Below are 23,771 nucleotides of genomic sequence, written 5' to 3' on the forward strand. Positions count from 1 at the left end.
GATTATCTTGGGAAAATTATTACAATTTCTTATAAAAGTGAACTTTTTCCTACATAGTTGCACCATCGTACATCCCATCAAAACCGTATGAGAGTAGTTGCTCCACATCTTCAACAATATTTGTCATTATTTTTAAAGAAATTTTTGTCATTCTGTTGGGTATACAGATGTATTTCATTTTCCTTCCAAAGAATATGACTAAGGTAATGAAACAGTTGAAGGCATTCTGACAGACAAGCCCTAATGGGTTGACTAGTAGGAACTAGAAAATTAGCCGAAAGCCATTCATTAATTCTGTGTGTTCTTATTGCTGAATAAGTCCTTACAACTTTAAGCTAAGGCCCACAGTAGGGACAGACTTTTCCCAAGGTCATTCATTAAAATAGTAACAGAGCCAGAGTTTCAAGTCTCTGTTCTTGTTACACCAACAATGGCCACTCAGTGGCACACAGTTTTCCTTTATTCCATGTCCATGGCCAATATTGTCGTGTTAAGCCTGACTTGACTTCTCAACACAGGACACTAAACAGTCACCGTTGGTCTGTTGGAGTTGATGTCCATCACAGAACTACTTGTGCCTCATTTGTGGTTTAATTAATGAGTTCACATCCTTGTGCATATCATCACAGAACCATAAGTATGAGGAAGCATGCTTGGACTCTGGGCTTACCCTTAGTTAATAAAAAAGAATATAACTTTCCACACCCACTTCCTTCTGTCATTTAGCAAACAGAGAAGAAAGGATGTCAGGAAGCTTAGGGCAATGTCTAATCCTGTCCGACTCCAGCCATCAGCTTGGTCATAAAATAGAGCAATAGAATTTTAAAGCCAAAAAATCAAATTATTGTTTCAGAGGCCCAGGTGAAAATTCTGAGCTAGAAAGGGATTTCAGTTTTGCAGAAGGGACGCTATTCTCTGAATGCTGCATCTCTGAGCCTCTGCAGCATCCAGGTGCACAGATGTGCTGTATGAACTCTGGCTGATATCCACATTCTTAAAAGGCAAGTCTATGCATCCTCACAACTGGTTACATCACTGCTCTATCCTATTGTCATCCTAACCCACAGAGAGGAGATGGGGTCTGCTCATCTGCACTTGTGACATCTATTCATGAGCTGCCTTAGAAAAGCCTTACCTTGCAAACACCAGATAGCTTCAGAGGACGTGGGCCTCAAGATAACCACTGAATAATGACACTTTAATCTCAGAATCTGCATTCTCTTCTCTCCAATAAACCCTTGCTTCTACTGAGATCCTAATTTCTAAGGGAAAGCATGTGCTTATTATCTTTCTCTCTTTATCTTTTGCAAGTCCTATCTGTTATTATCAGGGGAAGACAGAAAAATAAAAAAAAGATTAAAAAGTGAGCACAGATATGCATGTTTCTCTGTTTCCCAGCTTATTTAAATTGTTAGAAATGCCTTGCAATGAAACACCCAGATCAATAATATGACTGTATATACAACTTATATATGGATTCTGCTAGATGTAAGACAACATGCCAAAGGCAGGTAGGTGATTCAGAAAGAAATAAAATATGGTCACTTCTCTGAGAAATCTTGCGGCCCAACGGAATACATGATGAAAATATAAGTCGCACAAAATATTAGAGGAAAAGAGAAAGTGATCAGCTATTCCCAGAGTCACTAGGAATAGATTATAAAAGGTGCTTCTACTTTGCCCCAGGAGAAGTAACAGAAAGATGGACAAAATCCATGGTGCCCAGTCTTATCTTCATCTCTTAGAATTAGCATTTTACAGTGTATTTCAAGTATATTAATATGCTTCCTGGATACTAGCTATATAATTTAGAAAGCTGTGCAGTTTTTTTTTCTTCCTTCTTCAAGTTAGGATCCCTTGGGGATATGCAGATTGGTGATAGTCTGAGATTTACAGGAAAGGAGGGAATCTAATATTCCCATAAAGGACTAAGTAAGTGTTTCGGCTTCTCTCTTTTAGCCCCTCATCACCTTGGACAGCAGCATTTCCTTCACATTCCTAGCAGAGGGAACTAATACCATCACTGTACAGGTGGCCGCTGGGAATGCCCTCATCCAGGACACAAAAGATATCGCTGTTCACGGTAAGCCCTGTGATGCCCCTTTCTGCCCAGTGATCCCCTCCAGCCACCCGAGTGGCATTCACTGACTGTTTTGGAAATTGCCCAGGCTGTGGGAAAATTATGTATGTCCACAAAAGGTATCTAAAGGTACTTCTTTACTTGTCCTGGAGTAGATACTGAGATTGTTAGAGAAGTAAGTGCAGATAAGCATTGTTTGTCTTCTGTGATATGTCTGCATCACAACCTGATGGTCTCATTAGACAGGGATAAACCATAAGTTGAAGAGATGCTGAGCTAAAAAGACTATCATTGAAGCATCTTGATCTGTTGAACCGCCAAGGTATCTATAACACACAGGTAGCATCCATTCTTTGTGAGGTGTGAACCAGTAATTTCAAAAGCTGGAGGAGTTACAGTATCTGCTCTTGAGGAACTCATAGCTTAAGTACTGAGATGAACTATACATAACCGATGTGTTTTGTTTGTTGTTGGAGACTCTAACATCTTTTGCTGCAAAGGATAAGAATAAGGCTAAGAATATAAGGATAAAACAAGGCAGGAGAGTGGTAAACAGAATCACCATTCTGTTCTCTATCCTGGAGGACCATTCTTAGTTATTAAGTTAATTTTCAATCAAACTGCTTTTATCACCATTCAGTGAACCTCCCTCAGACCCTAAAAACAGCCACTGTAGAAAAAAAGAAAGCCAAAAGAAAATCCTAGAAAACAGGATTTTCTGGAAAGTTATACTAGGGTATGTGACTTTAAACTATGAACTTTAAACTATAAACTTTGACTCAGTTTATATCGTCCACTTCACCCCAGATGAGTGCCTTTTCCTACAACTCTGCAAACTTGAGGTTCAGGCTCTCTCACTGGGCACCTGGAAGACTTTAAACATTTTTATTGGAGTGCAACTGGGAGTTTGGGCTTTGTAGATGTAAACTATTACATTTTGAAGGGATAGACAATAAGGTCCTACTGTATAGCATAGGGAACTATATCCAGTCTCCTAGGATAAACCATAATGGAAAAGAATATAAAAAAAGAATGTATATCTGTATAAAACTGGGTCACTTTGCTGTATAGCATAAATGAGCACCACATTGTAAATCAACTATACTTCAATTAAAAAATTAAAATACAGAGAAGTACACAGATAATGTTTCAGCTTCATGAATTACCACAAAGTGGACAGACCTGTGTATCTACCAATCAGATCAAGAAACCAAATGTTACCCATAGCCTAGATACAGCAGTATCGATGGAACAAGAAAAAGCTCCATTCTAATCTAGCTCAATTTATTAATGCTTCATTGTTGCCTCTGCATGACTACCTGTAGCAGCAAAAGTCTCCTTTTCCTCGAGTTTCACAATTATCTTGCATTTTGGATGTTTATTTACAAGAAGAAATTCTTAAGATTAAAAAAAAAAAGTGGTAGGAGCACAAACCTACTTCCAGTAGGTGACTTCCAGTCACCAAATCCCACTTCATTTAGAAGCCAAGAGACAGGCTGAAAAGACAGAATTAGAGATGAAGCCACATGGAAGCCCTTTTCCTAAAGCACAAAGATGGTGGAGTCTCCCCACCTTATCGCAGCCTCTCTCAGCCTCACTCACACATGCTCTCTCCTTGCAGAATACTTCCAGTCCCAGCTCTTATCTTTCTCTCCTAATCTGGATTACCACAATCCTGACATTCCAGAGTGGAGGCAAGATATTTCCAATGTGATCAAGCGGGCTCTGGTGAAAGTAAGTTGACTTTATCTTTGCTTAAATCTTCTTGAATAAAGAACCAGATGGTGTGGTCCCAGAGGCATTTTCATGATTCAGACCACCATTCTACAGTTAAATAAAGATTATTGCTCTGTAAAAAGAGAGAGAAGGGTAGAGGAAATGAAGGATGGAAAAGAAAGATGGAGAGATTCAGAAGAGAGAGATAAAGACAATTAATCCATGTTTGAGGATGGGAAATTGGCACCATCTTTCTCCTGCATTTTTCTAAGACAGGAGATTGAGCCCTTTAATAAAATGATTGATGGACCACTGCTTAAGTATATACTAATGTCACTCACTCGTTTGGCCCACCAAAGTTTAGAGAGCTTTTGTCTGTTTGTTGTTTTTGTTGCTGCTTTTTTAAAAATTTATTTGTTTTTTAACTGAAGGATAATTGCTTTACAGACCTTTGTTGTTTTCTGTCAAACCTCAATATGAATCAGCCATAGGTATACATATATCCCCTCTCTTTTGTTGTTGTTTTTAACCAGACAATCAGACTTCAAGATTTCCATTGACCATATGTCGCAGTCAGAAGGTGACAAGCTAGAAATTAGAGCATGCCAGCAGACTCTAGGGTGATAGCACCAAGCCTGGCATTCTGCAGTCTGTGGTGTCACAAAGAGTCAGACATGACTTGGCAACTGAGCGACAACAGCATATTTTCCTTAGAGCAAGTTGAAATGGTTTTGTTAACCATTTGCTCAGACCTAGGCACTAGAGTATAATGATGGATAATGCAATTCACTCTATCTAGAAAAGTTCAGGCTTGACACATATTTGTGATTCAGTAAATACTTGTGAACTAGTGGAATAGTCTTTGGAGGGAATACTTGAACTCTGTTTTAAAGGATAAACGGTAGTTAACAGAGACAGGATGATGTCTCTCAGGTACAATGAAGGCGTGTGCAAAGCCATGGCCTATGGTAAGTACAGCATATTTGATAAATGACAGTTTGTTTTAGCCAATCTGTAAGTTATAAGGGCAGCTGTGACTGATGTTATGCTGGGATGGATTGATCACTTTGTGAAAGGTCTGAGCAGCTAAAAGGGGTTTTGACATACTTCCTGTAGGTTCTGAGAAGTGTGAAATGTGTTCTTTCTTTATTATTTAGGTTAAAAAATACTTTATTTATTTATTTTGCTAACAAAGCAAGAGATTTTATTGGGAAGTGGTACCTGGGTGGAGAGCAGTAGGGTAAGGGAACTCAGGAGAACTGCTCTGCCACATGGCTTGCAGTCTCAAGTTTTATCATGATGGGATCAGTGGCTTTATATTTCAGACACCCAATCTTGTGGTAATACAGAGGATGGTCTCTAGAGGTGGGAAGTGAATAGGGTAGGGGATGATTTCACAGGAGATGACCTGTTAAAAGACTACGGCACTTGTCTAAACCAGATGTAATAATAAAATCCTGAAAAGGAAAGATCCAAAGGCTGACTTAACCTGTTGAGAAATAGAACTGGTGACTAATAAAATGTAGTGTGAATGAGAGGGAAGGAGAAGCTTTCTGATTATAAGAGTAGGAAGGAGAGGATTTTCCTTGCCATTGATCAAGATGGCAACTGTGTAGGAGAAACATACTTGGGGAACAATGATGATTTGGTCTTTTATATGAGTCTGGAGTATCTGAGGAATAACTGGGTAAAGATAAACAAGAGAGTTAAAGATATGATTGGAGATCAAATGAGGTTTCTGTAGGAGGTAGTGAGGCTGGAACTGAGGCCATGGCGGTCTTTAAGTTTGCCCCCTCCCCCCAACCACCCTGAAAGGGAGAGGGGGCAGGGCAGAGATGGATGCTAATGCTCTCCAAGGTAAAGGAGAAAGATCCAGGGAAGGACACGGAAAAGAAGCTGCCAGAGAGGAAAAATAGATAAAAGATGATAATATAAGAGCATTCCCATGAGGAGCTGTCTATAAGAACCATACTTCATATCTGTTTACAAAAACTTGTTCAAAGAGAGGGATGAAAATGAAATTGATCTTGTATGCCTTTGACTATGAGACATCTAGGATTGTGCTGGATTTGTATGATTGGAGTTAGTTCCTTCCACATTCCCTAACTGAGTGATGCACCCTGCGACCATTCTTCCCTGGGACATGGGGTCACACCTGCCAGGACACTCCTGGGCTTATCCCATTTTCTCCATTGGGTGATTATCTGACCTCAGTCTGTTCTCTGAAAATTACTTTCCCTGCCTAGTTAGAATAAATCCATCTTGCCTCCCAGCAGGGAACTGAGGCATCTGGCAAAACCTTGTCGAGCTCTCTGGAGATGCCTCCCCACTTTGGGGGGGCTTTCCAGACTTCTGACTGCCACTTACTAGTTCTCTGCAGGATGGCACTCTCTTTTCTTCATCACATCCCTGAGAAATAACACCAGTCTCTAGTTCCAAATACAAATTGGAACTGAGCTAATGGGAGACAGCCCCTCCACTTATATTCAGTCCAGTGTTTATTTATTCTTTCCTCACTGTCAGGCATCATTTGGAACAGTGAGGTAGCCATAGAGACCATCCCCTCTCCTCCGAATATGGGCAGACATACAATAAGAACCTATTAGAGAAAAGACTGTGGCAGATAGGCATACCTTACTGTGGGCATGATCTAAATTCCTTTCATGGAAATCTGAAGTGCTAGGAGCAAGAGGCTGACATGGAACAGGTCAATGAAGGTGAGATAGTCAGGGGAGACTTCTAGGAGATGGGTATTTCTGCCAAGTCAAAAACTGTATGTGAGAGTTGGACTGTGAAGAAGGCTGAGAACCGAAGAATTGATGCTTTTGAACTGTGGTGTTGGAGAAGACCCTTGAGAGTCCCTTGGACTGCAAGGAGATCCAGCCAGTCCATTCTGAAGGAGATCAGCCCTGGGATTTCTTTGGAAGGAATGATGCTAAAGCTGAAACTCCAATACTTTGGCCACCTCATGCAAAGAGTTGACTCATTGGAAAAGACTCTGATACTGGGAGGGATTGGGGGAAGGAGGAGAAGGGGACAACAGAGGATGAGATGGCTGCATGGCATCACTGACTTGATGGACGTGAGTCTGAGTGAACTCCGGGAGTTGGTGATGGACAGGGAGGCCTGGCGTGCTGCAATTCATGGGGTGGCAAAGAGTCGGACACAACTGAGTGACTGAACTGAATGGAACTGATATCATATCTGAATTGACAAAAGATTAGTTCTGGATAAAAGACTTTCAGGACACACATAGGAAAGAATAGGACTACCCTTTACAGAGAAGAATTCAGAGTTTTATTTTCCTGAGGATTTTACCCTCAAATGGAAGCTTACATTTAGTTTTTATCAAAAAGCAGTATAATCCTTTTACTAAACCCTCAGGAATAGAAAAATTCATTTAAAATTTCAGCGTCTTAACTCAACTTTTAGTGTCTTGTTTTATTTGTCATGTGTATACATTTTTATTTTTATAGAATTGTAGCCAAGGAAATGTAAAGAACTAGATCAGAATACAGCTCTCATTAAGCATTTTTCCATGTTGTCTCACTGTGCTAATTATCATCTTTATGGTAGCATAAACATTATTTACTTAACTTTTTAAAATATTTAATATTTTCCCATTTATTTGATATTATAAGTAATGTTATGAGTGTTTCTTTCTCCAAATGGCTTTTCCTATATTTTGGATTATTTCTTTAGGACAAACACTCCAAGTTACAGTTTCTGAATGAAGGGTCTGAATATGTTTATGACTTTACAGTAAGCCTTTTGAAAAATAAATTGGCAACATGTATCAATTTTTAGTGCTGCCAGCAACAGTTGAGGAAACCTCTTAATTGAAGCTGCACCAATATTAGCTATTTTAACTTAATAAAAAATCCTGCTTTAGTAAGTGAAAACAAGAACTGCTTTGCTCTTTTTTTAATTTGCATTTTCCCGTGTTTGTTTATAACTTCTTATTCTTCATTTGCAGCCAGTCTGTTCATGTTTTAGCCAGAAGCTTTAGTCTTCTTAGTGTAGAAAAAATGGAAAATGTGGGAGGAGCTTTTGCCAATGTTGCCAGCAAACAATACTTTGCAGATCATTCATAGTAGTATTTCAGTTTCATGAAAGGTGTATGTAAGAGCAGAGGAGGTAGAGAAACTAATTCTCTGCTTAGCAGTTCTAGGGAAAGCAAAAGGAAAGCCTGAATGTATATTGGAAACTGTGCCTTAAATGCTGTATTAAATATGCATAGTCAATATCCGTGTTATTGACTTGGGGAAGGCTGGATCCTCCAGGACCCCACTCTTCAGTCAAAACGTCTTTGCAGGTAACCAGTGTCCCGGAAGACCAGATCCTCGTTGCCGTGTTCCCTGGCCTCCCCACTTCTGCAGAGCTGTTCATCCTTCCCCCCAAGAACTTGACAGAGAGGAGGAAAGGCAATGAAGGGGACCTGGAACAAGTAAGTGAAAGAAACCTTGGCTAGGACACTCTTCTGCACCACCCTCTAAGGGAACACAAAGCATTTCTAGCCCAAAAGGTAGACTGAACCCTTTCCTATTTGTCCATCAACCTGTCACTCATTGTCTGGCACCAGGGCTTTGCAAGCAATCAGCTTTACCCAGAATAAACACAAATGCACAAACACTGGCACATTTAGCCACACAAGAAAGAAAAGCACTCCTGAAATCATTCATTCCAAGAGTTGCCATTCTTGCAACTTGCTCATGTCTCCCAGCTAATGAGTTGTCCTGGCAAAAAGGGATGGAGTGGGGGGAGGGGGGGGTTGTGGGGGATGAAGAGAAGGATTTGAGTTTCCCTGTCTATTTCTCAAAAATGTGCTTCCTGTCTTGAAAGAGCCTGGTCAACAGAAGTTCTGCTTCTAGGAAGAAAATGAACTGCTTTTAAACGTGTGTCTTTGGAGAGAGATATCTTGCTTTGACTAAGGAAGCAGCATTCCCCAAAGGGATCGTGATTTACTGCCTTTATCAAATGGCATATAGCTCTTATGATCTGCATACCTGCCTAGAATGAAGGCAGCAGTGGTCCCATGTCTCGCTCTCTCACTCCCTGCTCTTGCTGGGGTCTTACTTGGATGGGCTTTGCTTTACCTTCCCATGCCTTCCTGTGATGAGTTAGAAATAAGTGAGAAAGGAGCTGCTAAAAGCCAGCAGGAATCAAATTCCCTTTTGAATTAATCAATGTACAGATGTCTTCCAAATCCCTCTGCCACTCACCTAGCTGCCACCCCATCCCACGTTGGGCACAGTCCACCAAGGGCTGCACAGATGCCATCATGGTCAGTTTCTCTGGAAATGAAGTGGATCCTTGCATTACAGGGCTGCATATTGAAATCGGCCAGATATAAATTCAGCTTCTCAATGCATACATCACTTTTACAAGACCTCTTTATTCTGAAATAGCAAGTGGCATGTGTGAACTATATTTGGAAGCTACAATATCCATCCATTTAGATAAATAGGTAATTACGGTGATGAATAGCAGCTGTGATATTAAGGCACGTACAGCGAGATAAGAGTTAGGGACAACAGCCTCAGTCTGCCTCAGCTTTCATGTGGGAATTACACAGTGATTAAATCGATGTTATGTGTTCTGAGACTTGCTGGGGAAAAGTAAAGAGGAAAAATTATCCCATAAAAAGGAGGCAGCTTCTGCTTTGATGTTTGCCTCCCATTGTCTCTAACAGAGAAACAGCAGAGGAGTGGGCTGTGGTGTACATGCCTGCTTTAATCCTGGCAGGGGCCTCTATCCTGTGTGTGTTGCTTGTTCACATTAAAGAACTAATGGTGGTTGACTTTCTTTCATTGGGATCCATAACACGTCTCTCTATGGAAAGTTATACAGGCTTGGATGAAAAGACACTGAACTGGGAGTTGAATGAAACATCTATGTCCGTTGTCAACTCAAATTCCCTAGGTGACTGTGGACACACCTCTGTCTCACTCTCCAATAATAGCAAATAATACCAACTTGTCCTTGGCTTCACAGGGCTCTAGGGGCTGGGAGAACCAAATGGATAAAAATGTTCCAATATCCTGTCCTCTCACTGAATAGGTTATTTTTTTGCCTGTTGACCCTGGTTTCTTTCTCCATGAGGGGGCACCATCACATGACATTACTTCCCATGCAGCTTCTCTCTCTCTCTCTTTTTTCCTCCAGATTGTAGAGACTCTGTTTAATGCTCTAAACCAAAACTTGGTCCAGTTTGAGCTGAAGCCAGGGGTTCAAGTCATTGTGTATGTCACACAGCTGACCTTAGGTAAGTGCCTGAAGGCATATGGGGTGGGGAGATGGGTATGGTGATCTGATATCCTGGAGATAAAACAGAGGAGATGGTTACCAAACGCTTTCCAATAAATGCTCATAAATGGCTTTGTGTAGTGATGGCAAAGAAAGATTAATTACATCTTTCTTGAGCCCTCCTGTTAGGATGGCAAGAAGACATCTTTAGAAGTGGCTTTGCTACTGAATTCCTGGATGATCTTCAGGAAAACCTACAATTTCTTTGGGCCTTGACTTTATTATGTTTCTTATGTATAACAGTTTCTTATCTATAACGTAGTTCTCAATCTCCCTTAATTTCTACAGTTATCTGATTCAATGAATCTTGATTGGGAGACCAGATCAAATAACTTTAAAACTCCCTTCAATTTATAATGTTTAAATCTATTATGTTTAAATCTATTAAAGTGAAAAGAGGGACTAGCTCTGGGTGGTTGATTTATGAAAGAAATTCTAAAAAGGCATGTCCCATTGAACACCCACCTTTGGCTCTCTGGAAAAGCCTATTTGCTAACTGTTTCTAATTAATGAAAGCTTTTCAGATGTAGAGGTTCCACATGTGCCCATCCAGCCATGTTTTACCAGAATCGACTAGAGGAAGAAACAGAAACACTCTATCACCTATAATCATGTTGACAAGCACTCAGGTGTCTAAGAAAAGGAGCATTCATACCCTATTCCTGCTCCCCTTAGCTGAGTACAGTTTACAGCAGGAACAGCAGGTTTCCCCAGGCAGAGCGAGGAGTTTACTTTCCCTAAGAAGCTGTGATCAGGGTACCATCATCATTGAAGCCAAGCTTCCTCTGCCAAGATAGCATGCAAGGCAATCGGAGGCTGTATATAATGTTGGAGACCCTCTGACCTCATTCTCCAACGGATACTCCCCCAGCTAATAGCTTCCGAATGAGCAAGTCTGTTCTTTCCTCCTAGCTCCACTGGTGGACTCTGGCACTGGGCACAGCAGCTCAGCCATGCTTATGCTCTTGTCAGTAGTCTTTGTCGGCCTGGCTGTGTTTTTGATCTACAAGTTTAAAAGGTATGTGCTGCCATCACTCAGTTTTATGCATGGGGTTAGGTTCCTGGGGGCTGATTCTTCCTGTAACTTACATTGCTAAACTCATCCCACATATGTGATATTAACTTTCCCTGAAGCTGTATTTGGCATTGGGAAAGAACAGGAAATGTTTTAGGGTCAGAGAGTAAATGGACTTAATATGAATCTCTCCAGTTTATAATTATGTTGAATTGGGAAAATGAAGTGGCTTAGATGGTAAAGAATCTGCCTGCAATGGGGGAGACCTGGATTTGATCCCTGGGTCAGAAAGATCCCTTGGAGAAGGGAATGGCAACCCACTTCAGTACTTCTGCCTGGAGAATTCCATGGACAGAGGAGCCTTGCAGTCATCGTCCATGGGATCACAAAGAGTTGGACATGACTGAGTGACTAACACAACACTAGGAAAATGAGGGGCAGCCTATGAAGCCAGTTTATTTTCTTGAAGAAAGTTTCAGACGTCATTTCAGAGAAGGCAATGGCAACCCACTCCAGTACTCTTGCCTGGAAAATCCCATGGATGGAGGAGCCTGGTAGGCTGCAGTCCATGGGGTCACAAAGAGTTGGAGACAACTGAACGACTTCACTTTCACTTTTCACTTTCATGCATTGGAGAAGGAAATGGCAACCCACTCCAGCATTCTTGCCTGGAGAATCCCAGGGACGGCGGAGCCTGGTGGACTGCCGTCTATGGGGTCGCACAGAATCAGACACAACTGAAGTGACTTAGCAGCAGCAGCAGCAGCAGCAGACCTCATTTAAGTTTCTACAGTAGGGTCTCAAATATTTAGGAGATCTTTTTCTACAGCTTACCACTCATTTAAGGTGACTAAGTAGAGAAATGCGTGTGTGTGTGCTCAGAGGTATCGGACTCTTCTACCCCAAGGACTGTAACCTGCCAGGCTCCTCTATCCATGGAATTTTCCAGGCAAGAATATTGGAGTGGGTTGTATTTTCTCAGTTCAGTTCAGTTCAGTTCAGTTGCTCAGTCGTGTCCAACTCTTTGCAACCCCATGGACTGCAGCAGGACAGGCCTCCCTGTCCATCACCAACTCCCGGAGCTCACTCAAACTCATGTCCATTGAGTCGGTGATGCCATCCAACCATCTCAGCCTCTGTCGTGTCCTTCTCCTCCCACCCTCAATCTTTCCCAGCATCAGGGTCTTTTCAAATGAGTCAGCTCTTTGCATCAGGTGGCCAACGTATTGGAATTTCAGCTTCAACATTAGTCCTTCCAATGAATATTCAGGAATGATTTCCTTTAGGATGGACTGATTGGATCTCCTTGCAGTCCAAGGGACTCTCAAGAGTCTTTAAACACCACAGTTCAAAAGCATCAATTCTTCAGCGCTCAGCTTTCTTTATAGTCCAACTCTCACATCCATACATGATACTGGACGAACTACAGCCTTGACTAGATGGACTTTTGTTGGTAAAGTAATATCTCTGCCTTTTAATATGCTGTCTAGGTTGGTCATAATTTTTCTTCCAAGGAGCAAACATCTTTTAATTTCATGGCTTCAGTCACCATCTGCAGTGATTTTGGAGTCCCCAAAAATAAAGTCACCCACTGTTTCTACTGTTTCCCCATCTATTTGCCATGAAGTGATGGGACTGGATGCCATGATCTTAGTTTTCTGAATGTTGAGCTTTAAGCCAACTTTTTCACTCTCCACTTTCACTTTCATCAAGAGGCTCTTTAGTTCTTCTTCACTTTCTGCCATAAGGGTTGTGTCATCTGCATATCTGAGGTTATTGATATTTCTCCTGGCAATCTTGATTCCAGCTTGTGCTTCCTCCAGCCCAGCGTTTCTCATGATGTACTTTGCATATAAGTTAAATAAGCAGGGTGACAATATACAGCCTTGATGTACTCCTTTTCCTATTTGGAACCAGTCTGTTGTTCCATGTCCAGTTCTAACTGTTGCTTCCTGATCTGCATACAGATTTCTCAAGAGGCAGGTCAGGTGGTCTGGTATCCCCATCTCTTTCAGAATTTTCCACAGTTTATTGTGATCCACACAGTCAAGGCTTTGATGTAGTCAATAAAGCAGATATAGATATTTTTCTGGAACTCTCTTGCTTTTTCGATTATCCAACAGATGTTGGCAATTTGATTTCTTGTTCCTCTGCCTTTTCTAAATCCAGCTTGAACATCTGGAAGTTCACAGTTCATGTATTGTTGAAGCGTGGCATGGAGAATTTTGAGCATGACTTTACTAGCGTGTGAGATGTGTGCAATTGTGGGGTAGTTTGAACATTCTTTGGCATTGTCTTTCTTAGGGATTGGAATAAAAATTGACCTTTTCCAGTCCTGTGGCCACTGCTGAGTTTTCCAAATTTGCTGGCATCTTGAGTGCAGCACTGTAAAGCATCATCTTTTAGGATTTGAAATAGCTCTACTGGAATTACATCATCTCCACTAGCTTTGTTCATAGTGATGCTTTCTAAGGCCCACTTGCCTTCACATTCCAGGATGTCTGGCTCTAGGTCAGTGATCACCATGGTGATTATCTGGGTCGTGAAGATCTTTTTGTACAGTTCTTCTGTGTATTCTCGCCACTTCTTCTTAATATCTTCTGCTTCTGTTAGGTCCATACCATTTCTGTTCTTTATCGAGCCCATCTTTGCATGAAATGTTCCCTTGGTATCTCTAATTTTCTTGAAGAGATCTCTAGTCTTTCCCATTCTGTTGTTTTCTTCTGTTTCTTTGCACTGATCACTGAGGAAGGCTTTCTTATCTCTCCTTGCTATTCTTTGGAACTCTGCATTCAATGTGTATATCTTTCCTTTTCTCCTTTGCTTTTCACTTCTCTTCTTTTCACAGCTATTTATAAGGCCTCCTCAGACATCCATTTTGCTTTTTTGCATTTCTTTTTCTTGGGGATGGCCTTGCTCCCTGTCTTCTGTACAATGTCATGAACCTCTGTCCATACTCCAGGGCATCTTCCTGGCCCAGGAATTGAACCCATGTTTCTTGCATCTCCTGCATTGGCAGGCGGATTCTTTACCACTACCCCACTTCACATGTTAAATAGAGAAAATGTAGCTGAAATCTGGTTACACACATACACATACATACTTGTATAGTGGTTATTATCCAGTCAGATCAGATCAGTCGCTCAGTCGTGTCCAACTCTTTGCGACCCCATGAATCGCAGTACGCCAGGCCTCCCTGGCCATCACCAACTCCCAGAGTTCACTCACACTCACGTCCATCGAGTCAGTGATGCCATCCAGCCATCTCATCCTCTGTCATCCCCTTCTCCTCCTGCCCCCAGTCCCTCCCAGCATCAGAGTCTTTTCCAATGAGTCAACTCTTTGCATGAGGTGGCCAAAGTATTGGAGTTTCAGCTTTAGCATTATTCCTTCCAAAGAAATCCCAGGGCTGATCTCCTTCAGAATGGACTGGTTGGATCTCCTTGCAGTCCAAGGGACTCTCAAGAGTCTTCTCCAACACCACAGTTCAAAAGCATCAATTCTTTGGTGCTCAGCCTTCTTCACAGTCCAACTCTCACATCCATACATGACCACTGGAAAAACCATAGCCTTGACTAGACGGACGTTTGTTTGCAAAGTAATGTCTCTGCTTTTGAATATGCTATCTAGGTTGGTGATAACTTTCCTTCCAAGGAGTAAGCGTCTTTTAGTTTCATGGCTGCAGTCACCATCTGCAGTGATTTTGGAGCCCAGAAAAATAAAGTCTGACACTGTTTCCACTGTTGCCCCATCTATTTCCCATGAAGTGGTGGGACCGGATGCCGTAATCTTCATTTTCTGAATGTTGAGCTTTAAGCCAACTTTTTCACTCCCTCTTTCACTTTCATCAAGAGGCTTTTGAGTTCCTCTTCACTTTCTGCCATATAAATTTGCATGCAGAAGTATACATTTTAAAATCCTCCTCCCTATTTTTCCTGTTTCTAAAGGTAAATAGATCAGAAAAACCAAACCCCACATGTATTCAAATTTTATTTTTGAAGACCAGAGGAGGGGTGATATAATAGGATACTCATTAAAAACATGAAATTGAAATCAATAATTCTGTACCATTATTTACATAATGTAATGCATCTACAAAGCATATACTGGTTAAGAATGTGAACTCAAAAGTCAGACAGACTGTTTTAACATTTAGCGCTTACAGACTTAGGCAGTTGAATCTGCCTCTAAGCCTTCATTTCCTCATGTGTAACATGGAAAAGCAATAATACCTTATAGGTTTGCTACATGTTTTCAAGGCAAAAATATCTATATCCAGTACATAATAAAAAAAAATCATGAAAGCTAAGCTATTTTGAATAACAACATGCCTCTGGAAGGTGCCTCCTGTGTCACAAACTGGCACATAGTAGGCTCATATGTATCAGTGGCATAGAAAGATGCTTCACAGGAAGTCTGTGTAAAGTAAAAGTATTATCATTTACTGTCAGATGAATTTTGAAAGTATAGCTTTGGAATTTTTCTAAATTTAGATTTTGGAAGAGATCAGTGGTAAACATGCTTCACTGTACCTTCCCTTCCTCCAGCCCCTGTCAGCTCCCTGCTAGTGGATTTCTCAGGTTAAAAAAAAAAAAAAAAAGTTTTACTCAGTGTACATCTAAGCACTGGCCAGACAGAGGGATCCTTCAACACTCTCCACTAGAAGGGCAAAGTGGGGTTTACCGTCCTTCTCAGTATGTAGACTAATGCTTGAGTCCCTGTCTTTTTGGATCATGATGTGTCAACCCACCACTGTGTTCCCTTTGAAGAAGGGAAAATGCTTCATATCCAATTAGCAAAGATTCAGTATATTAATAGAAATGGCCTGGTCAGAGCGATACCCATTTATGGAGATACTTCAGTTACATACAAAGCACATTTTCATTCATTCAAGGATTTGGTTTTGGGGATGCCTGGTGGTTGCGGAGGCTTGAAGATCGGCTAAACCAAATTTATCACCTTCTGGTTCCTAGAACTCCACATTTGCTAGGACAGGGGCCAGTAGAAGTCCTGCAAAGAGGTGTTTGTGTCAGGTGTCTCTAAATCAAGGCCAGAGGTATCCTGTGACTTAAAAAAACTTTTTCTTCTCTTGTGAGTGAAGTGAAGTCGCTCAGTCACGTCCAACTCTTTGTGACCCCATGGACTGTAGCCCACCAGGCTCCTCCATCCATGGGATTTTCCAGGCAAGAGTACTGGAGTGGGGTGCCATTTCCTTTTCCAGAGGATCTTCCCAACCCACGGATTGAACCCGGGTCTCCTGCATTATAAGCAGACACTTTACCATCTGAGCCACCAGACAGTCAACTTATTCATGTAGCTATCTCTTAATGTGTAGACTTTAATACTTGAATCTATGCCAGGTAATGGCATTTCTGAATTATTCTACCTCTGTAGAATAATTAAATACCAGCCAACCCTTTCTTAAATACCATTCAGCCCTTTCTATGTCCCTGACACTGAATTAGGATACAGAAAACAAATACTAGTTAAAATGGATAAACAATTTGAATCAGTTAACTTTTCTTTTCTAGTCACTTTTTCTGGAAGCTTTTCTTCCAGTGCCCAAGCCTGTTGGCTGAGGTCCTGTTGGATCTCCCTTTATATCTTTGTTCTCCTTTCCCTCTCACTACCTACCTGGAACTCCAATGATGGCTATATGGAGGGTACCTGGCCTGCCGGCAAGTAAAGGTCAGGTTCTTATCCATGGTTCCCAGAGTCTCCTTTGCTTCTTTCATTTCTGTCCAATAGAACATTCTGCAATGATGAAAATTCTTCATGATCTCTACTGCCCAATACAGTAGCCACTGGTATGGTGAAAAAACTGAATTTTCAGTTTTATTTAACTTTTATTAATTTAATGTTAAATAGCTATAGCTGACTAGCAAACACTTGGACAGCATAGGCTAGGGGAAGTGTCATTCTCTTTCTGTTTCTAGATCACTCACCAGGCTCTGTTTTCAGACCCCAAACTTTCTCTCTGCCATCTCCAACATTAATTCATTAAGCCAATAATTCATTCAGCAAACATTTATTGAGTGCCTGCTCTGTGCCAGGCATTGTCTACAATCTCAGCATCCCAAGTGGTCACTTAATAGAAGGGGAATCGAATTGTTTAAAGGAATCTTGGAGATCAAAGTAACTCTTTCCTCCTTCCTCTGTTAAGGGACTATATTTGATCTTATTCTTTGATAGTGACTGCTATTTTGTGGTATCTTAGGCAATATAATAAAAAATCATTTTGTGATGTCTTTTATTTTCTGAAAATTCTGCCTAATAACACCTTCTTTCTAGACTGTAGATTTGTTTTTTTCTTATTGTCCAAGAAAACTTTTGAGTTGTTGTATTTTCTAGTCTTTTTTTTCCCAGTAAGGCTTTCATGATAGTGTGACGCCTACTCTGCTTCTTCTAAATTCTTCTGACAAACTTCTAACATTTAATAATAGTTGGAACAAACAAATAAAAGCTGAAATTAATATAGATGATTTGGATTGATCCATCTTACTCGTCTTATTAAGATCCTCTTATTAAAACTTATATGAATGTATAGCTCAGGGCGTGCCTCTAAACTTCATTTCTCACCTTTCTTTTCTGCAAAGTGGGGTTTAGTCTTGACTTATAGTCCCACTCCAGTACTCTTGCCTGGAGAATCCCATGGACGGAGGAGCCTGGTGGGCTGCAGTCCATGGGGTCGCTAAGAGTTGGACACGACTGAGCGACTTCACTTTCACTTTTCACTTTCATGCACTGGAGAAGGAAATGGCAACTCACTCCAGTGTTCTTGCCTGGAGAATCCCAGGGATGGGGGAGCCTGGTGGGCTGCCGTCTATGGGGTCGCACAGAGTCGGACACGACTGAAGCAACTTAGCAGCAGCAGCAGCATAGTCTCAAAAGTCTTACAGGTAGATGTGTTAAAAAATGAAGAGCAATTTGAAAAAAAAATTTAAATGCTGCCAAATTGTGACATAAAATTCATTCTCTTCCAACCATCTATTAAAAATATTGAAAAAAGTGTGTTTTCAGAGATGCAAATAAGGTGAACAATCTTTATAAGGGCAAGTATATCCAAATTCTTACAGGTATCAATCATTAAAAAAGCAGGAAGGGGGAGACAGTGATCTCTGGCTGAAGCTCTGAAGTACCCAGACTTGTGTGATCAGGAGTGGTTTGACTGCCCCAGCACCTAATAAATATTACAGTTGATCCCAACATTCATGAGTAATATGTACTTTTATGATTAGAAGAAATCTAAATCATTAGGCTGCCTTTCTATTTAGATAAGAAGAAAGTAAGGGCTAGCATGAAATTTTAATTACTCACATTTAGAGAGCCTGTGGCCTGCTGCCTCACACATAATCTATTCATTTAAGGTTCTTGTAAATTATATTAAGCTAGTTTAGACCAGTAGGAGTCAAGGGACACCTCCCTTAATGTATGGAAAGCAGCCATTAAAAACATGAAAATTGGATGTCAATGGAAGGTAGAAACTGTCCATGTTTCAAACATATTTTGAGGGCTTTCCAAATTAGCTACGGGAGACATCATTAAATGCCCACATTCTACCTGGTTGTGGGGTTGAAGCAGGGAAGGGAATGTAGATGCTTAAAAATACAGCTGGTTGGCACTAGGGCAGCAGAGTGATTCTGCTTCACACTTTCACAGAATGTTCTGTATTGGGATGGGTGTCATATGTCTTGAGTTTTAATAACATCTATGCCAGTAATTAACTTCATGAAATGTCTGAACTTCAGACCAATTTCCCCACCATTTAATGAGGTAAGACAGGACTCTTCTACCTGTAAAATTCTAAGATAGAAGTGTGGTCTTTTTGTTTGAGGGCATAATAAATGAAAATAGAGCATTAGCTTTGAGGTCATTTATCTGTTTATTCAACAAATACTTACTGAATATAAACCACATACCAAGCACTATGTTAAGTGTATAGCATTGAAAATGGAAAATGTTGACCTTGCAGAGATGGGGCTTTAGTGGGAGAGAAAGACAGAAAACAAGTCCACATACATGACCTATTCCATCACCCTAAACCAACACCTATTCATTTCTTTCACAGACACCATCCTGTTATTACACATTTATGGTGGGCGAGTTTGGGTGGTCAGGAGAAGCCTCTCAGAGTGGCCTATAAGCCAAATTCTGAAGGGCAAGAAAGACACTATCACAAAAAGAATAGAAGGTGTGTTACAGAGGGAACAGTTTATTCAAGGTCCCCAAGGTGGGGACGAGCCTGATGTATTAGAATCTTGAAACTCAAAGATTGGGTTTCAGACTAGCGGGATCAGCACCAGCTGGGAACTAGGTAGAAATGTAGAATTTCAACCCATCCTGTTCAGACCTCTAGAGCAACAAATGCATTTTAATAGGAACCTGGTGAGGCATAAGCACATTGAAGTTTAAGGAGTGTGGGATTAAAAGAAATCAAAGGAGGCTACAGAAGCTGGTGCACAGTGGGTCAGGAAATAACAGAGATGAGTCAGGAGATAAGTACTCCTATAAGATTTCAGTCTTAACCTGCCTGCTTCTTCAACCTCGAGTCTGTCTGCCTTGTTTACAAACCCACTACTTTGGTGTCTTTGAAGGAAGTTACTTCTCTTAACCCTTACCTTAGATAGCATCACTGACTCAATGGACATGACTTTGAGTGAACTCTGGGAGATAGTGAAGGACAGGGAACCCTGGCGTACTGCAGTCCATAGGGTTGCAAAGAGTTTGACATGACTTAGTGACTGAACAGAGAACAGCAATCCTTGCCTTAATCCTCTCCACAATCCTAAGAGAAAGCTATTGTTATTCCTGTTGAACAGATGAGGAAACTGACTATGGAAGTATTTATGATACTTGGTCCATGGATGGTGTTCTGAAAATAGTAGCAGTGGCTATAAGTCTTTTATCTCCTCTCCTATTTATAAAGGAAACCAATGTGAGTTAATTAAACTGATGTAAACTTAGAAAAAGCTGTCTTTTCACTGTGATGCCACCTCATAGTCTCAAAGTTCAGCTCCTTTATAAATGTAATAACTGGTAAATATTTTAAGGGTTTTACTGGCATGCTGCAATTCATGGGGTCACAAAGAGTTGGACACGACTGAGCGACTGAACTGAACTGAATGTACAGCTGGTCAATAGTATTGCCCTTCTCTTTACACTTGCTGGTTTTGCCCCAGAAAAAGGTGAATGCCTTGGGGAGTTCTGTGGTTTACAACTCCCCTGGGCATCTGGGTCCCTCCTTATGTTCTTTGACCTCGTGAAGACAGTATTTGATCCTATAGCTTCCTCCTCCCCATCATCACCCAGGATTTCCAATTGCCTCAGTGTGGCACGCTCTGTGATTATAATCTGATTTTGCTCCTGTCCCATGTAGGAAAATACCCTGGATTAACATCTATGCTCAAGTCCAACATGACAAGGAGCAGGAGATGATTGGGTCAGTGAGCCAAAGTGAAAACGCCCCCAAAATCACACTCAGTGACTTCACCGAGCCCGAGGAGCTGCTGGACAAAGAGCTGGACACCCGGGTCATAGGTATGTGTGCTGGAATCCCCAAGCTCCTGATTCCTCTGTCTTCCAGACACTGAGTCAGCCAGCCCATGTGGCCTGTCCTTCAGGTAGAGCTAGTCTGGAGGGTGGGGAAAACAAGCAGTTGCCTCAGTGACATAAAACCTGACATAACCAGGTTTTAAAGTGCCTCCTCTGACCACATGAAATTGGCAGAACTTTTTCTCTTAAAAGTCGATCAAGATCCAAAGTGCTGGAGTCTGAGTGGGAGAGGGCTGAAACCAACTATCCATTACTATTGGACTTTTTTTTTTTTCCTTTAAGGCAAAAACATTATGCATCCTAATAATCACACAAATAGGGATTCTGCCATCAGAGAGCCCTGGATTCATTTTCTTGCTCTGTCAGTCTGCTAGTTCTGTGGTCTCTCTGTGCCTCATATTCCTCATCTGTGAAATGGGAATAACATTACCTGCCTTGTAAGATTGTTGTGATCATAAAGTGGCGTATGTCATTAGCACAGTGCCTGCCACATAATAAGTGTTCAATTCCTATTGGCTAGTACTATTGCGATTACAAGAGTATAAGATGGCAAGGTATTGATGCTTCCTTGTGTGCTGGCGTGGGAGAGGGCAAACATTAAACACAGATTTGATAAGGCAGTGAATTGACAGGATAGACCACCCAGCTGCCCTGTTTGATAAACACACAACAAGGTGGCTTGGTATTTAGCAGTAAATAAAGCAAAGATCCATCCTCCTGTGACATGCACATCTCACCTTCCTGTGTCTTCTCTCCCCTGCAGGAGGCATTGCCACCATTGCAAACAGCGAAAGCACAAAGGAGATCCCCAACTGCACTAGTGTTTAACACCAACAAGCCGCGTGGGCAATCGCCTTTCTGACTTTTTATTTTTGATGATTCCTATTACTCTTATTATGGAAAAATGAAAGTGTCTTTTTTACCTATTGTTTACCAAGGGCCCCATGAATAGCAGGCAGATGCTTAGCTTTGGGAGGCAAAGCATACTTAGCTGATTATGAGCCACGAAGAATAAATGGCTGTTTTTGTGCTAAGGGCAAAGGATGCGTCTTCCCATGGCTTTCTTACTTCATTCTGCCATTTATAGTGCAAGAAATCCTGTTTCCCCTGTGATCTGTCTTTTTATTTTTTAAGTTGGGTTGGTTTTCCACTAACCTCCCATCCTCTCCCTGCCCTGTACCACACCAAACCACCAGTACCCAGCTCCTCCCTCCCAGCACACCCACCTAAAACAGAAACCATTTCCCAGCTAGATCTGCAGAAGGTAGGTTGGTGGGGAGTGAGGGTGGCTGTAGAAAGTACACACCTGTCAGAAGAGACCCTGCCTCATGCATGTCCATTGCGAGGCTGCAGATGGCTTATTGTATATAATTACAATGTAAATAGCTTTTTATTTCCTAAGAAATAATTTAATGTTTAGTAAAAAAGAAAACTGAAAAAAGAAAGATGCGTCTGTTGGCTTATGCACTCAGCTTTGGAGCTGACCAACCCCAGGCCTGCTTGATGTGTTGGGTTCTGGATGCTCCCCAGTTGTCTGTCGCACTTAACTCTTGCATCTCTGTGTCCCTGCCATCACTGGTTTCTATTTATGTGTATAAAGTGGGGAGGGGGAGTACTTCTTTGAAACAAACAACTGGTAAAGGGAGGACAAGAGTGACATGATAGAATGTGTGAGTTTTTGGTCCCATCCGTGATGTGGGAGAAGTTGCAAGATGAAGTCCACTAGAGACTTCAAACTGAAACCCAGATGGGCAAACAAGGCTTCCCCTCCAGAAGAGTGAGGTTGAGGATAGTTAACAGTCTGAGGTTTTCTCTAAAGAAGCCAGGCAATGGATCTAAAAAAAAAAAATGGCATCCTGCTTTCTGGTTGGATTCCATGGAATTGTATAATGCTTACAGGGAATTCTCTGAAAAGACCCTTGGGCACTAGGTTAAGTCCAGTGAGGGCCTCAGCCTGGGAGAAGTTAGAGGTGGGAAGGGAGCCAGCACTCGTGCAATCATGTGACCGTGCAAACCCTGCAGGCTAAGTAGGGGTCTAGCCTTTAAGGATCTTCATCAAAGTTGATTTAGCAAAGCTGTGCTACTTGCTTGTCAGATGTACACAACTTCCTCACAGTCAGATGTCTGCCTTCAGTTCTCTTAAGATAGTTCTTGCATCTGGGGCGAGTAACTTTCAAAGCCAGTGTTCTCCCGCACCCCAGCCCTTCACACATTCCACAGGTCAATTCCTTTTAGGAGGGTTGCTTGAAGCCATGCTGTAGCATTGTTTTACTTTGGACTCAGCCTGAGCACACTTGTTTTAAAGAAAAGGTATACTGTATATATATATATATATGGGAGGAGAGGCTAAATTTTGTACCTGTCCATTTTTGTGGGATATTGTTCACATCCTTCTCTGTGAGACATTGAGAGAATGTGACCTTGAGAAACTGGACTGGCTACAGCATAGAATTAGGACTATTTCTAAAGATCCTGCTTTTTCATTTCAAGGGTTAAATGGGGCAGACAATTGCAATACTTGTACTAAACACTGGAATACAAATGCATGAGTCATATCTATATATACAGTATATGTACATATACTGTTCTTGGTTTTATTGTTCCATTTGAATATTTCTACTGTAAAAAAAAAAAGACAGTGGTTTTGAAATTGTTGAAAATAAATGTATTTTTGTACATCAAAGCTATATACCTGGCTGAGAGTTCTCTCTTTGGGCCGTTGTCTTTATCTATTGTATCATTCAACTATCGCTGCAATAATTCTCCATGGGTAAAAGAATCTGACAAGTATATAAGAACAGATATTGATGTTTTGCTTGTGAGTCTTCAGGTTGGCTGTGATTTGGCTGAGCTCACTTGGGGTTGACCAGGCTCTCCTGAATGCACCTTTTAGTTGGTTCAAGTCTGCTTATCATTCTGAGACCAGCAGCCACCCAGGATGTTATTTTCATGGTAGATCACAGAATTCCAAGTGAGACCAGCAGCAGACGCTATCCTCTAAGGCCTTGGCTCAAAATGGCCCCTCTATTACTGTCACTGACCTTCCATTAATTAAAGAAAACCATACGGCCATGTTCAATATTAAGGGGATAGAGAAATAGA

The 23,771-nt window shown here is 41.3% G+C and overlaps 1 protein-coding gene across 2 annotated transcripts in view; it reads left to right on the top strand.

The window, feature by feature from the left end:
• The window catches only part of SORCS3 (sortilin related VPS10 domain containing receptor 3), a 647,321-nt gene extending 623,963 nt beyond the window's left edge, over nucleotides 1–23,358 (top strand). For both annotated transcript variants that reach the window (XM_061403393.1, XM_061403394.1), the window contains 7 exons: nucleotides 1,960–2,083; nucleotides 3,702–3,814; nucleotides 8,112–8,243; nucleotides 9,962–10,061; nucleotides 11,015–11,120; nucleotides 20,494–20,654; nucleotides 21,433–23,358. In XM_061403393.1, the coding sequence (XP_061259377.1) occupies nucleotides 1,960–2,083; nucleotides 3,702–3,814; nucleotides 8,112–8,243; nucleotides 9,962–10,061; nucleotides 11,015–11,120; nucleotides 20,494–20,654; nucleotides 21,433–21,497 (801 nt within the window). In that variant the 3' untranslated portion in view covers nucleotides 21,498–23,358. The remainder of the gene's footprint in view (nucleotides 1–1,959; nucleotides 2,084–3,701; nucleotides 3,815–8,111; nucleotides 8,244–9,961; nucleotides 10,062–11,014; nucleotides 11,121–20,493; nucleotides 20,655–21,432) is intronic.
• Nucleotides 23,359–23,771: the final 413 nt, after the last annotated feature.

This window comes from Bos javanicus, chromosome 26, assembly GCF_032452875.1.
Source record: "Bos javanicus breed banteng chromosome 26, ARS-OSU_banteng_1.0, whole genome shotgun sequence".
Lineage (NCBI taxonomy): Eukaryota > Metazoa > Chordata > Mammalia > Artiodactyla > Bovidae > Bos > Bos javanicus.